This window comes from Ambystoma mexicanum, chromosome 5q, assembly GCF_040938575.1.
Source record: "Ambystoma mexicanum isolate Mex_15411 chromosome 5q, UKY_AmexF1_1, whole genome shotgun sequence".
NCBI lineage: Eukaryota > Metazoa > Chordata > Amphibia > Caudata > Ambystomatidae > Ambystoma > Ambystoma mexicanum.
The window spans coordinates 393,392,819-393,408,931 of NC_090933.1; the positions used below are offsets into that span (position 1 = coordinate 393,392,819).

Sequence of the window (16,113 nt, forward strand, 5' to 3'; positions counted from 1 at the left end):
CCATCCGAACTCCAGAAATGATAAATTACTCCCCGTAGTGAGTAACGTACTCTTAGTCCGTAGTCCCTTTTCCTCCCTACTGCATGGGCTTCCCTTCCAAGGGATGGGAGAAGGAACCTTTCACATCAGAAAAAACCTTCACCATTAAAGTTAGAGGCACGCGGGGGTGCAGCCTTGCGAGCATGCACTGCCCTGTCCCCAGCCCTCCGGCACCACACCTCAGTCCCCATAGACGCATCGACAATGGAGTAACCTTGCCCAATGACACCAGATTTATTAGGGGGAGGATGGTGGGACGTATGGAGGAAAGGGGACTAAGGACTAAGAGTATGTTAGTCACTACGGTGAGTAACTTATATACTCTTACATCCCGTGCCATTTCCTCCATACTGCATGGGCGATTACAAATGAGTGTAGCCCCAGGGTGGAGAGGAGACCCTCCTTAAGCAAACAGGTTTCTAAGAACCGCCTGACCGAAAGCCGCGACTGATCTAAAGCAGGCGTCCAAACAGTAGTGCTTGCAGAAAGCCAAAGGGGTGGCTCAGGTGGACGCCCTGCTTAAGACTTGCCAGGGGACATGCCGCTGGAATGCGATGGCCATTGCCTTGGCTCTGACCGCGTGGGCATGCGCATGTTGGCCAGCAGTGGCTTATGCTGTCCCTCGTAAGCTTCTTTGATGGTCGAGACCATCAAACGGGCTATGGAGGCCTTTGAGGCCTGGTACCCCGGTCTTGAGCCGCCGAAGGTGACAGAGCGTCCGACTTTCGGAAACTTTTGGTCGTATCCAAGTAGAATTTCAGGGCACGCCCGACATCTAGGCACTGCAGAACTCTGTGCCTCGTCTTTAGGCTCAAAAACGTAGCCAGCACTATTTCTTTGTTCAGATGAAATGCGGAAGGCACCTTAGGTAGGAATGCTAGGCGTGTCCGCAGGACTACTTTGTCCTTGTGAAACGTAGTTTAGGGCTCTGAGGCGACCAGTGCCTGGATTTCACTTACCCTGTGTTAGGCAGAAACCTGTGCAGTACCCTTAGGGACCACTGCAAAAAGTTTAAGACCACAGGAGTAAGCAGTAAATGACAATTGGTAGCAGTCTGCACCACCCAGATTTACCTGGTAGCTGTGGCTGAGCAGTCAGATCTCTCTCAAGAAGAGTTAGGCAGTATATAGAGTATACACAATAGGGTCAAAAATACAGTAGAACAAGCAAACACTGACCAGAGCTTTGGTATTAAAAGTATTTCATTATTTATTTAAAACACACTTGTGAAAATACACTGGCACTAATATATCAAGCAAGTTCAAACACAGTCATAAGTATATACACCTCCCTAGTTAATTTTTCGACAAGTCTAGGTTAACACACCACTTATTAACAAAACAGAGGTGAGCGCGTAACCTTAGATGGCACTCCAATAATTTGTTAAAAAGGGAGGGAAAAGGCAGAGTATGGAAATAACACAGTACCAACACTTAAGTAACCACAGCAAGTCAAGAAAGGCAGAGTCCACTGTAGAGTTAAAGTTCATAGGCCAGGCCCACTGTTGGAGAGAGCAAGGCTGAATGTGCCCAAGATCACACAGTGGAAATGCACTCAAAGTCTTTGCAGAAAAATGTCAAAAAGAGGTTGGACCATTTTAGGAAGGCAAAGTTAGCAGGTCTGAGGTCAACCCAGTTGGAAAGTCAAGGATTTACGGGACACCTTGGACAATCCGTTGCAAGGGAGACCAGGCGGGACACAGTACCTGAAATGGTGAGAAAGCTCCAGCGGTGGCAGTTGTTCCTGGCAGCGGGTGCAAATCGTGGCTTTGACCAGAGGAAGAGATGATTTTGACAAGGAAGAAAGCTGGAAGTCGTTGCACTGCCAGGGATGAAACCAGCCGCGGAGTGCCCGATTAAAAGGTACGACGCCTTTATTCACGGTCAGTGGTGAAGCGTGACTATCCGGCCGCCAGGGTGCTTGGCATGGGCGATTCGACCACAAGGCGTCCAGGAAGGCGAAAAAGGCAAACTGGTTGGTCCCACCAGCTCAAAGGGAAGAAGACTCTCCTGGAAGAAGATCTCCTCTGTCGTCGGGGAAGTGGTGAGTTCGTACAACAGGGCTCCACCGGTGGTGTCATAGATGGCTCAGCTTCTCCTTCTTCGGATTCTTTAGGTCCTGTGGCGACTTCTGAAGTTCCAGTCCCCAAAGCTCTGCTTTTATGCAGAAAAACCCCCATTCAACAGCCTAGCTGTCACTCAACCATGCTAAGTGGTGAGCCTCGAGGCTCACCACTGGGCCAATCACACAAGAGTGCGACGTGAGTTGCCAAGGCAACTCAGTCCAGGGTGCCTAATCCCCTCCCACACATCCTGTAGACCCCAGACAGAGTGGCACCATTTGGAGGGCTTCTGTGCAGAAGCCCGCCAAAAAGTGGAACAAAGGGCTCGACTTGGGTTGGAGTTTCAGAGGCGAACACAAACGCCATTTTAAAACCGAGTCCTGGCAAAAAGACCCAACTGGGGAATTAATATTAAATAAATAACCAGGCGGTATCTTTAACATTGCACCAAAAAGTGGTGCGTTTAAAATCAATGGGAAAATCCCATAAGAAATATTCCGGTGGAATATGTCACGTGGTATCCACTGCCACCAGCCAGAAACTCGATAAGGACTGGACAGTTCCCCCTCGGAAAATAGACCCATGGAATATCTACTTACCCCTACCAGTACTTCCACAATATGATGGTTTGTACTGGTTCTGTTCACAATTTGAGACTAATAAAGCCAATGGTGACTTTACATGCCCTGGGAAACAGTAGTCAGTCCCAGGGTATGGAGTCTATGTTTGGGGGTCGCACTGAGGGTGCTGTGTAACACATACCAAAAACACATGAAGCCCTATGGAGTAAAAGACCCCATAGCCCATAAAACACATCCACAGTCAAAGGACATTCTCAAATCATGCCTAAGAGTGGGAGAAAAAGAATCTCACTCTTAGCAGGAGAAAAAAAAAAATAAACCCCAAAAATCCAGCAAAGCTGCTGGGGGACTCACTAGGTTTGGGAAATTAGCCTTAACAGAATTCTCCCCAATACCCTGCGAGCCGAAGTGAGGCCGACCAGTAAGGCCGTCTTAATGGTGACCAGCCTGATGTCTGCGGATGCCATTGGCTCAAATGGTTTGTGCGCCAGGGCACCCAAAACTATATTGAGGTCCCACACAGGGTGTGGCCTCTTGATGGGCGGGTAGAGTCTGGCAAGTCCCGTTAGATGCTTCTTGACAATCGGGTTGGGAGAGGAGAACACCCCTTCCTCTGGGTTTCTGTAGGTCCCAATGGCTGCCAAGTAAGTGCAGCAAGTGTTTACCTGCACACCCAAGTGGGCGAGGTGCGCCGAGAAGGAGAGCACGTCGTCCAGTGTACATGCAAGGGGATTGATATCCTTAGTCTGCCCAGTGGCAGAACCTGCTCCACTTGCTCTTATACTGGGACCCGGTAGCTTTGCTCCTGCCGCCCTGTATGATTTCTAGATTAGCCTGAGACAGGCTAAGGTGTCCTAGTGGGACCTGTTCAGGAACCATGCTGTGAGGGCTAGTTTGTGTGGCGCAGGGTGAATGACCCTGCCCCCCCTGCTGCGCCAGAAGATGAGCTGGTCCCATCAGAAGGCCAGTGGGCAATCTCTCAGAGAGGCTGAGCAGCTCCGAGAACCATGGCCTGGCTGGGGCACCATGGAGCTATTAGAATGACGCTGAGGTGGCGAGACTCCTTGATTTTGCATATCACCCTGTGTATCAGCGACATGAGGGGGGGGGGGTATGCTGTCATGCCGTTCCACTGAATCTGAAATGCGTCAGCCAGGGAGCCGGGGTCCTGCCCCTGCCAGGAGGTGAACTGTTAGCACTTCCTGTTGTCCCAGGAGGCAAAGAGGTCCCCCTGGGGGTGTACCCATCTGCTGAAGAGCTCCTGATGTATGAGGTTGTTTAGCTGCCACTCGTAATTGTCCGCTCCCAGTCTGCTGAGCCTGTTCGCCTCCAGGTTGTATACCCCCCCGGGAGGTGGACGGCCATGAGGTAGGTGATGTTCTCCAGGGCCCATTCCCACATGCTGACTGCCCGTCTGCACAGCGGAGGGGACCTGTTACCTCCCTGCTTGTTGACATATAACATGCTGGTCGAGTTGTCTGTCCAAATGAGGACAACCTTGCCCTTGATAACAGGAAGGAAGGCTCTGAGCGCTAGCCAGATGGCCTTCAGTTCCAGCCAATTTATGTGATACTCCTGCTTGTGCCGGGTCCAGGTTCCATGGGTGCAGTGGTTGTCCAGGGTGGCCCCCACCCCTCGAGAGAGGAGTCCGTAGTGATGGTGACCAGTGGGTAGGCTGCCGGAAGGGCTTGTCCGTCCGCAGGTTGCAGTCCCTGGATCACCATGTGAGGTCCGGGTGAAGAGAAGGAGGAACGTTGATCAGCTCCGCCCGAGAGCCCCACTCCTGGTTCCATGATGCCGCGAAGTGCAGCTGTATCCTCCTCATCCTGAGTCTCGTGTGGGGGACAGCCAGTAGCACGGCTGCTATGAGACCCAGTAGGTGTTGGGACCATCAGGCTAATATCACTTCTTTGCTGAGGAAGTGCGCAGTGGCTCACTTGATGGCCGTGATCTTATCTGCCTAAGGAAACACTCTCTCTGAGCCTGTGTCCCAGATGAGCCCCAAGAAGGTCAGTCTTCGTAGGCTGCAACTGCGACTTCTTGAGATTGAGCGAAAAGGCCAGATTGCGAAGTGTGTTCATGAGAGCGTGGGAGGTGCAGTGCACCGCTTCCGGAGATGAAGCCCTGACGATCCAGTCGTCGAGGTACTGATAGACGTGGTGGCCCTGAGGAGGGCCGCCACTGTATTCATCAGCCTGGTAAAGACCCTGGGGGCCGAGTTGAGGCCAAAGGGAAGCACCTTGTATTGGAAATGGTAGCCCATGATCCTGAATCGTAGATAAAAACTATGAGGCTGCCAAATTGGGATGTATAAGTACGTGTCCTTCAGATGCAGGGAGCACATCCAATCTCCCCTGCACAATGTATCCGCTATTAAAGCTGGCGTGACCTTCTTGAATTTCTGAAGAGGTAGGGAGAGGTGCACGGTGGAAAGCTCGAAGACAACTCTCAGGCCCGCCTGGTTCTTTTTGTGTATCGCAAAAATCTGTGAATAGAAGCCCAGACACCGCTGGGAGGCTGGGACTTCCTCCACTGCCCGACTTTCTATGAGCAAGCAAATTTCCATAGGCGGAAGCCCGTGGACACTACAGAGTGGATCCAGGGGTCTGTTCGCCAGCTTTCGGAGTGAAGGGCAAAGCCAGCCCCCCACCGGAGACTCATGGATCCCGATTGGGCCTGTCATGCCTTTTTTTCCCTCGGAGGCTGAGGAGGGGGGACTGAAAAAAGCCTTTGTGCACGCCTTGTGCTGCTTGCACCAGTGTTGGCTCGGGGATCGTTCCAGTGGCATGGACCGTCTTTCCTGGAATCCCCAGAAACCACTGAAGGACCGACCCTTGTCCGAACACTGGTGCATCTGGCTATATGCCTTGCGAGTGGCCTTAGTGAGGATGGATAAGGATTTGGCATTCTGGGAACTGTTCTTCCTGTATACGTTCCTAGACGTCTGGGTTGAACTTGGTCGCCCGTAGCCAGGCCGTCCTTCGCATGTGGGTAGCAATGCAAATGGCATGACCTGAGGTGTCAATGTGTGCCACCGTGGACTCCATTATGTCCTGCGCTAGAATTTTGGCTTCCGCCAACCTCGCCTAGAAGCGAGCCCGACTCTGCACCGGAAGTTCCGGAAGGAAGTCAGTGATTTCCCACCAGAGCCTGGGGTTGACAGCAGCAAGCATAGTGTCCGCATTGGACTGATGAAGACAAAGGGAAGCGTTGGAATACATTTTCTTCCCGTATGCTTCCAGGATCTTCTCCTCCTTACCCAGGAGTGCAGTGGCTGATGTAGCCGAAGACTATTGTGGCTTTGAGTAGATCGAAGCTGCATCGATCACAGAGGAGTGTGGCTGGGGGTGCGCCAACAGCAAGAGGGGGTTGACCTCCATCTGCCTAAACTTGGTGTCAATTTGCCTGTTGGTAAGCTGTGCCGAATGAGGTTTAAGCCATCCTTTTTTGGCAAGTGTCACCAAGTCTTTTGGCATTGGAAACCCAGTTCTAGCCGTGGGGAGCGGTAAGGACCTCTGCCAAAACCCCTGCCTCTCGTTGTTCCACCTCAGGTTGAGAAAGCCCCACGTATTAGGCCAGGCCCGCGAACCGCTCATGACAGGCCTTGGCTGACGAAGGTGTGTCAGGGTCATTCTCCTCATCCATGTCACCAATGTGTCCTGATGGTCAGGTGCAGCTGGAGGTGTGCTCGGCGCTGGAGGCTGTGGCGTACTGACAGGAGCCGGCAGCTGCTGCGGCTGAGGAGCTGCCAAGACTGTTGGAGGCATGGGAGCCGGTGTTGTGGGAACTGGCATGGGCAGCTGGGGTTGAATCTGAGCCAGAGGCGCTGGAACCAATGGCGGAAAGGCCGTGGGTGCTAGCGGCAGGACCGGAGGGAATATGTCCCTGATCACATCCTTGAGGATGATGCCCATCTGCGGAGATCTCATAAGAGTCCGGAATATTAAAATCTGCCTTCACAGGCCGGTGGAGCGCTTGATGGCGCAGGCATGGTCACGGGGCCCCGAGGGTGCTGAGACCTGGGCATACTCTGCCTTGTTGCCTGTGGGGTGCATCTGCTCTGCAATGCTGAAGGGTATGCCGAGGGCCACGTGCTCACCGAAGACCAGTCCCTCCTGAAAACCTGTTCCCCTACCTGTTCCCCTAAAGGGGGATGGTGTCGGGGTGAGCCGCCATTTTGTCTGGCCATCTTGTTGGGCTGCATGCCACGTGCTGTGTCGTGATGCTTGCCGCCCTGGACCCGGCCTCTTCCAAGACTCTTGGTGGTGGAGCTTGAAGCCTATCCTGCACCTCAGGACAGGGCCTGGTAGGCGGATTGCCCTTGGCTGTGTCACCGGAAGTGCTGCGCACAGGCACCCCCTCAGACATCTGTCCGGTACTAGGGCGTAGCCCCTCGGGCAGAAATCCGGTAATAGAACCTTGCAGTCCCTCTGCATAGTCACTGGTAGGATATCACGACCCCTCAGCATAGTGGCGGGTAGCTGAAACAGCCTTGCTACCTGCACTGGTACTAGTACCTGAAAGGTCCCTCCCGCTCATGCGCTTCCTGGGGAAGGAGTCGCCTTTGCAGGGTGCGGATGAAAACAGTGCCTCTACCGTGTGCCTCGACTTGTGCTTGACAAATTCCTTTAAATCCTCTGGAGCCGACCTTCCGAAGAGCTTCTCCACCAAGCTAGCCTGTCTTCAGAGCGTGTGGTGTAAGCGCGTTGCAAGTGGTACAGTCCTCCCAGCCATAGTCGGGGTCAAGACATCAGAGGCAGAGAGCGTGAGCGTTGGACGTAGGGAAGAGCCCCTTGCAGGCTGGACACCTGCTGAAGACCGCGGACATCGACATTTGTGCCAGGGAGGAGTGTGGCGCCAGAGGCATCTGATTAAAGACAATAAAAAAAAGAAGACAAAAGTACTTCTCTGGGGAAGAGCAAGTGGAATTACTAGGCCAGAGGCCTAACCCAGGAGCGCTGGTGAAAGCGGTCCGTTCCAGTCGACGCGGAAAAGGGGACTGGGGAGTGGCACCGGTGGGCGGAGTCAGGGGAGCACATGCTCCCTGGGCTGCGCTCCCGCACACATCTAAATTTAAAGGGGAAGATGATTTTTCTGGTGAAAAAGGTTCTGTCTCCCATCCCTAGCAAGGGACGCCCATACAGTACGGAGGAAAGGGGATGGGACGTAGGAGTATTAACGGTCTGCAGCTGCTGACCCTGAAGGAACATCAGATCCCACAGGTAGAGCAGATGGCACAGGAGCATCGGTACTGGAGCTGGAGGCACAATCGGCACAGGCCATTCTGTAGGTTTGGGTGGAAGATGACAATCGTCTGGTGCACTGAGAGCTGAAATTGGTGGAGGCATTGAAGGTGCATTAAGTTGGTCTCACTGTGTAGGTAGAACCGGGATTAGTAAGGTTATTGAAAGAACCAATCATATGTTCCAAATACATTATTTGCCAAAACCTTTCAAAGAACGTGTCCTCCGAGGTAGAGGCTCCTGCTGGGTTACATGATGAGGACAATGCTGGATTCAAGCTGAAGTTGGAGCTGGTTACTCAGTTGGATGCCTGTAGAGAGCCGTACCTCAAAGAGAAAGATGCTACCAGGCATGAGATGGGCCAAGCAGCCATAAGTGACTGACCCACACTCAAGCCTCCTTGCAAACTGAAGGTGGCAATGGAATTTGTGATGAACAGGCCCTGATGCTTCACAAGACAGACTTGGGAGATAAAAATAACCTCACAAACCGCCTCGGCGGTGCAAGAGACTGAGACCGAAGCCTCCTTGTGCTTATCCTTATCTGGGCGTCTTGCTGCAATTTTGAGGGGGGTGAGACACTGTAAACTTGGAAGCCTTTTTTCTTGCAAAGCTATGGGTCGACCTGTGTACCTTTAGCGAGACAAGGGGAGGCTCTGCTACAGTTACTGAAACCCTCGGAGCAAACACTGTCAGGTTGGGAACCCTCCTTCTCCTTGAACCTGGAAGGTTTCGGATGCTGATGCATCGCCTCAGGTCCAGAGGACCCGGTATGAGGTCCTTGGTACAGGCACTGGTTGACGTCTGTGAGGTCTTGGGCGTGCCCCGGTAGAGCAGTGGATAGCTGTGAGAAGACTTGTGTCCCTACCACTTGTGCAGGGTGCTGGTGGACTAACCTGAGGGGTGTCTTTCTGAATGACCCGGAGTCTGATGTGACTGAGAGAAGGCCTGCTGAAAACCTCATCCCAATGGCCTAATATTCTTGAAATGCATGACAGGACGCGCAGCCGGCCCATCTGTGTTCAGTGCCCGGGCACTTGAGAGCGTATGGGAGTCGACTGCCACATATTGCCTGCCGCAGGAAGAGCATGATGCAAAACCTGTTACGCTGTCATAAAAGTACTGACTGATGTTGCCAGGAGGTGAGGTGAAAGAAACTGAAGAAAAAACGTGGGGGTTTGAGGGAGATTGTGTGGGGAAAAAAAGAAACTGCACGCTGTGAAGAGCACTCAGTCCTGTCGACGTGCAGAAAAGGATTAACAGTTGTTGCCAGTAGGCAGGGTCAGCGGGGCTAGGCAGGGTCAGCGGGGCTAGGCAGGGTCAGCGGGGCTAGGCAGGGTCAGCGGGGCTAGCCACGGCCATGTTCCTCACCGCGCAGCGCCAAATTGTTCAAAGGGTAATAATCTTTTTTTGTGTTGTGAAAGTGTAGTTCCGGACACCCCCTAACTAACTACACATTTTGTACTAAGATTCTAAATAAACATTTCAATCCATTACTAATGACGATTATTAATGATGAAATAGGTGGAATGTATGATATGGAATAAACAAGTAGTTCATTTATAGGCATTTATAGGCAGCAAGTGGTTTAAGGAACAATCACGACAGGTTAAAATGAATTGTGCCTTATTTTGGTACTATTAAACCCATGCAATTAAACTGTCAAATTAACAGGCTAATTCTAAATCCGACTGCTGAATTCATTAAGTTGAATTTTGTTAAATGATTTTTTTATTTGAACTAAAAATAAAATAGCATGACCTACCTTCTCAGAATGATTTAGGTGGTCCTGTGTCTGCTTTCTCTCAGCTTCGACTTTTTCAAGGTTATTTTTGAGATTTCTCACTTCTTCTAGCATTGATGTAATTCGAGCTAAAAAACATTTTTATAATTATCATCAATATTCCTACAAGCAAAGCGTTCACAAATCAAGTGGAGAAAGAAGAATGCAGAGTAGATAAAGAATTTTTGAGAAGTTCCAATTGTGTTGTTTAATGGAGTTCAAAGTTTCTTCAGATTGTCCCATAACAAAACTGACATATCAGCAGCAGCAACTATTTAGGATCTGCATTAGTAGACGTCCATAAACCCATGCACAAGCCTCATTGCATTCCCTTAAATTCACAAAATGCATATGGGTGGTAGTGGTGAGTTTATCTGCTATTATGCTGCAATCATATCCAGTGGGCTACAGGGTGGCCATTCCATAATGTGAGAAAAACGTTGCATTGGTTTCTGAGACAATGTGACTTCATACAATATTATTTCCCAAAGAACAAATTAATAGAATCTCAGTAATGGTCTTTCTGACGAATTAGCACATCTTGTCACAGATTCTTCAACTTAGAAATTCTCTCCTCAGTGCCAGCTGACATTGAGAATGTTACCAGCAATGAGGGGGTAAAGCGTGGTTCTGCGCAGTCTCCGCTCAGTACAGCCACACCTAGATGCCAGATGTGATGTTGGGGCCACTCTATATACAGTCACTGCACCCCCCCCCCCCCCCCGGAGCTAAACTCCGGTTTTCTTTCTAGAACTCAGCAGCTGAAGGACCACAGAACAAACGTGATATCTGCCAAGAGGGGCAGGTGGGAGCACAATGAGGAATCTGTACGAGGAAGTAATAGTCAATCAGAAAGAACCGTTATTATTTGTTCTAATAGGCAGCTTCATCTCTCAGATTCCAACCCTTTAATAGATTCCCAAATCAGTACACAAATCTAGAGGGTGGATACCAAGTAAACCACAAGCTCCACTGGAAATTTCTGGAGGATCGGTAGGCAAAAGTGAGGGTCCCGTCCTGACAAGCATTCCAGGCAGTAATGTTTGTTAAATGTGGACAGCAAAGCACACGCAGCCGCTTGACAGGTGTCAAGACAGGGATTCTTGATGAACAAAATCCTGAGACTATCAGGCACATCCTTCCCAGCCAGACTGAAAAATTAAAGTTACTCACTGTAGTGACTACCTTACTCCTAGTCCATAGTCCCCTTTCCTCAATATTTTTGGGAAATTCCATCCAGTGTGTTAGGGAGAATTCTCATAAATGGTTAATTTCCCTTACCTACTGAGTCCCTCAGCAGCTTTGCTTGATTTCTAGGATTTATTTTTTTCACCTGGTAAGAGAGTGAGCCTTTTTTCCCCCTCTTACATGATTAGCTATGTGTATTTCTACTTTGTGTGATCTTGGGCACTGGAGCCTCACCTACTCCATGTGCACCACTTTTTGTGTGTGTTACACGGCACCTTCAGTGCAGTGACACAGGGTTGTCTTTGAGACTTCCCACTGACTCCATTTTTCTGGGGCTGACTACTGTCCCCCAGAAACAGGTAAAGTTGCCATTAACTTTATATAGTCACTTTAAACCACAGACCAAGTACACCCCATCTTACATGGAGTATTGGAAAGGGTTAACTCTTATCCCTTTTTGTCTGTGCCTCTTGGAGCCTTGTTTCGCTCCCTTAACATTAAGACTTGGCTGGTGGCAGTGGTATCTACCCTAACTTTTCTACCACAATTATCTTATATAACGTAGTAAGGTTTTAGGATATTATATTAGCCTTGAACATAAACCCGCTTGACCAAATACATTTTATTTTTGTTCCGGCTGGGTTTATTCGCCATTTCTGTTGGTTAAAGTCTTTCTCGTGTTTTTCTCTGCGCACCAAACTGGGGATGACTCCTTCGTTCGCTGTCTTTTCGCGGGGTTCTGCACAGAAACCCTCCTTAAGGCGCCTGATAGTCTAGGTAGGCAGGATGTGAGGGAGGGATCTTTGTACCGCTGCAATGGGTTCCCTAGGTAACCCAAGTCGCACTCTTGTCTGATTGACTAAGGGGACTGGCCTTGCCAGGCCAGCCACCCTGCTGTGTGATTGACAGCCAGGCTGTATGAATGGGGGAAAACTGCATGAAAAGCAGTTCTCTGGGACTGGAAGAGCAGAGTCGCCACTGAAACGAAAGAACCAACGAGGAACTGGAAGAAGAGGACCCCTACAACGATTGAACCTGTTAGGCAGAAACCTGTGCAGTTCCCTTAGGGAACACTGCAAAAGATTTAAGACTACAGGTGTTGGCAGTAAACCCACTTGGTAGCAGTCTGCACCACCCAGATTTACCTGGTAGCTGTGACTGTGCAGTCATACTTCCCTCACGAAGAGTTAGGCAGTATGCAAAGTATACACAATAGGCACTCAGATACAATAATACAAGCAAACACTGACCAGAGCTTTGGTATCAAAGTATATGACAATGCATTACTTACCGTAAAAGCATTTCTGATGGTTGTATCTGCTTAGATTCACATGCTGTGCATAGGTCCGACATCCAGTGGTCACTGCGGAGTATTGCATTTTGTTTTTCGTAGTCGAAAAGGGGACGTCGACAAGGCGTGTCTGTAACACTATCCCTATAGTGACGTGCGTTGTACCCACAATCCCTCACGCGTCAAGGTCCCTCTGATTGTATTTTTCTGCCCTGAGGGAGCCTTTTAGCCGTGAGTGAGTACAGAAAAGAGATAAATATTTATAAAAAGGATGTCTATGTTCCTTCCATTCGAGCGGGGAGGAAGGGTGGGCGCATGTGAATCTAAGCAGATACAACCATCAGAAATGCTTTTACGGTAAGTAATGCATTGTCTTCTGATGTTTGTTAATCTGCTTAGAATCACATGCTGTGCATAGACTAGCGAGCAGTACCCGGAGTTGGCGGTGGGTTATGAGAAGGAACAGTAGAAAAAAGATGTCTTAATACTGCCTGCCCAACCTGGGAATCAGATCTAGAGTGTGCATCTAGACAGTAGTGTTTTGTAAATGTGTGCACAGAACTCCAGGTTGCCGCTTTGCAGATGGACTCAAGGGGAACATTTGCAATGAATGCTATGGAAGCCCCCGTGCCTCGAGTGGAATGTGCTCTTGGCTTGAAGGGTAGTTCTCTCTTAGCAAGAGTGTAACAGAGAGTGATGCATTGAACAATCCATCTAGGTATAGTGGATTTTGAGACCGCATCTCCTTCTCTTCCTGCTGCCACCGAGACAAAGAACTGATTAGTCTTTCTCAGTGGTCTGGTTCTTTCCATGTAGAACATGACAGCTCTGCGTACATCTAGTGTATGCAGACTTTTTTCTCCCGAGCTGGAAGGGTTTTGAAAGAACGTTGGTAGTTCTATAGTTTGGTTTACATGAAATTTCGAGATGAATTTAGGTGCAAACCTTGGGTGTGTGCGTAGAACCACCTTATCTTTGTGAACTGTTACGAAGGGGTCTAGTACAGAAAGAGCCTGTAGTTCACTTACTCTCCTAATGGAGGTGATAGCTATTAGGAAAGCAGTCTTAAGGGTGATATCTTTAAGAGTTGCCTTGTGCATGGGTTCGAAGGGAGGGCCCATGAGTCTGGAAAGTACCACATTTAAGTCCCATCCGGGAGCTGGGTTAGCTATCGGAGGGTGTATCCTCTTTACCCCCTCCATGAAGGCTTTGATAACTGGTATCCTCCACCACGACACTTTAAGTTGGGAAGTGGTGTATGCAGAAAGTGCCGCTAGGTGGACTTTAATGGAATTGAACGGTAAACCTGAATCCAGTAAATGGGTCAAGTATAGAATAATGTCAGTAGGAGAGCAGTCAACTGGGTTGATGCTAGTACCTCTACACCAGATAACAAATCTTTTCCATTTGCTAGAATAGCAGTGTCGAGTATTAGGTTTTCTGGCTTCCCTGAGGATGTCCATACATCTCTGTGGGAGTTGTAAATGTCCAAATTCTATGATCTCAGGAGCCAGGCTGCTAGGTTCATGGTCTGAGGGCATGGATGCAGAGTCCTGCCCTTGTCTTGTGACAGCATGTTGTACGGGCAGGGAAGTTTCATTGGGGGAGATAGGGACATCTCCATCAAGTGAGCGAACCATGGCTGCCGGGCCCACATTGGGGCCACTAGTATCATGGTAACCTGCTCCTGGTGCATCTTGTGCACCACTTTGTTGAGAAGGGGAGTCGGGGGAAAGGCGTAAACAAATTTCCCTGACCATTGAATCGACAGACCGTTCCCCTTGGACTGGTTCTGGGGGTACCTGGAGGCGTAACTTTGGCATTGTGAGTTCTCCAGGGTTGCGAACAGGTCTATTTCCGGGAATCCCCATTGCGTGAAGACGTCTAAGACGATGTCTTCGTGCAATTGCCATTCGTACTCTTCGGGCAGGGGGAAGTCTCTGCTGAGTTTGTCTGCTAGCAGATTGAGTTCCCCTGGTACATGTTGTGATAGTAGGAACATGTTGTGTTTGAGAGCCCACTTCCATATATTCTGGGACAGCTTGGGCAGTCCTGGAGAGGGAGTGCCCCCTTGCTTGTTGAGGTAGTACATGGCTGTGGTGCTGTCTGTGAGGACCATCACTGTCTTTCCTTGTAAGTGTTCCTGAAAGGCTTTCAGTGCTTTGAACACCGCTAGTAGTTCCAGCAGGTTTATATGCTTGGATGCTAAACTCGGAGTCCACACTCCGTGTGCCGTCTGATGGGATAGGTGAGCCCCCCATCCTGTAAGGGATGCGTCTGTGGTTAGAGTGGCTTCCACTGCGGGTGTGGCAAAAGTTTTCCCTAATAACAGGTTTTCTTTTGTCCACCACCGTAGCGAGAGAACCAAGGCCTGCGAGACCACCACTAGATCGTCCCTTTGTCCGCTGGCCTGACACCACTGGCTGTAGAGCCACTCTTGCATTGGGCGCATGCGCAGGGGCGTGTGAGGTACCAAATAAATACATGACGCCATCATCCCTAGCAAGCGCATTGCTTTGCGTACCGTCACCTCTCGGCCTGCTACATAATGGGGAATTTGAAACAGCATGTTTTCGACCCTCTCGTTGGAGGGGAATACGAGGCCGTCCTTTGTTCGAATTAGAGCCCCTAGGAATTGTTTGGTTTGGCTGGGGTCTAAGCTGGACTTCTTTTCGTTGATGGAGAAGCCCAGTTGGGACAAAAGGTCTACGGTCTTTTGGGTATTGGAGAAGCATGTTTCGTAAGAATCCCCTGTTATGAGCCAGTCGTCGAGGTAAGGGTATACCGGGATGGATAATCTGCGCAGGTGGGCCGCTGCCACTGCCAGTACTTTCGTGAATACCCTTGGTGCAGATGCTATCCCGAAGGGTAGTACTCTGAACTGGTAGTGTTTGTCCTCTATTTTGAATCTGAGGTATTTTCTGTGCGATGTCAACATTAAAATATGAAAGTATGCATCTTTCATGTCCAGTGTTGTCATGTAATCCCCTTGTGATAACAGTGGGATTACCTCCTGTAAGGTCACCATACGAAACTTTTGGGGTTTGACAAATATGTTCGCTGGGCGCAGATCTAATACAGGGCGCATGGTTAAGTCCTTTTTGGGTACAAGGAAGTACACTGAATAAATACCTTCTGTTACCTGTGATAGGGGACGGGCTCTATAGCTTCTTTCTTCAGTAGTTCTTCCACCTCTTGAAGAAGAATGGAGAGGTGTTGCGGTGTCATGCGCCGGTTCCGTGGGGGTTTGTACTTCGGGGAACCGTTGAACTCGATGCAGTATCCGTGAGCTATGGTGGATAATACCCAACGGTCTGACGTGATTCCCTCCCATGCTGAAAGGAACGATGTTAGCCGGCCCCCGACCGGTGATGCATGGGAGGGGACCCGAATTTTCGGGTCATTTGCTGGTATTGGGCGTGGAACCTCTGGGGCTGGAGCCACGACCTCTTCCTTTGCCACGGCGTTGGCCTCTTTGACTGAACTGGGTGTTACCCTGGTTAGTGGGCCAGTTGGAGCCAGAGTAATATTGTTGTTGTTGGTTCTGCTGCTGTCTTTGGCCACGAAAGGAGCGTTTATTACCATAGCCTCGCCTGTTAGGGGGCCTAGAAATTTGATCAAGAGTCTTGATGGTATCAAACTCTTTTTTAGCATGTTCTAGGGCCTCATCTACTGCTTTCCCAAACAGATGCGTCTGTTCAATGGGTTTATTTATGAGGGAGGCTTGGGTTTCGGGCTTAAAACCTGAATTGCGTAGCCAAACGTGGCGCTTGAGAAGTATTCCCTGCACTAGGGAGCGGCCAGCCGTCTCAGCGGCATCTAGGGAGTTCTTAACGATGCCCTGGTTTACCAGCGTGCCCTCTGATATTATAGCTAGCAGGCGAGAACGCAGAGGTTCAGGTGCTTCCTCTGCTTCGCTGCGCAGCT

General features: G+C 50.0%; 1 protein-coding gene across 1 annotated transcript in view; it reads right to left on the reverse strand.

Annotated features, from left to right (window-relative positions):
- ROCK1 (Rho associated coiled-coil containing protein kinase 1) overlaps window positions 1-16,113 on the reverse strand; it is a 3,300,884-nt gene that overhangs the window by 1,378,088 nt on the left and 1,906,683 nt on the right. The window contains exon 17 of the mRNA XM_069620881.1: window positions 9,690-9,796. Within this exon, the coding sequence (XP_069476982.1) occupies window positions 9,690-9,796 (107 nt within the window). The remainder of the gene's footprint in view (window positions 1-9,689; window positions 9,797-16,113) is intronic.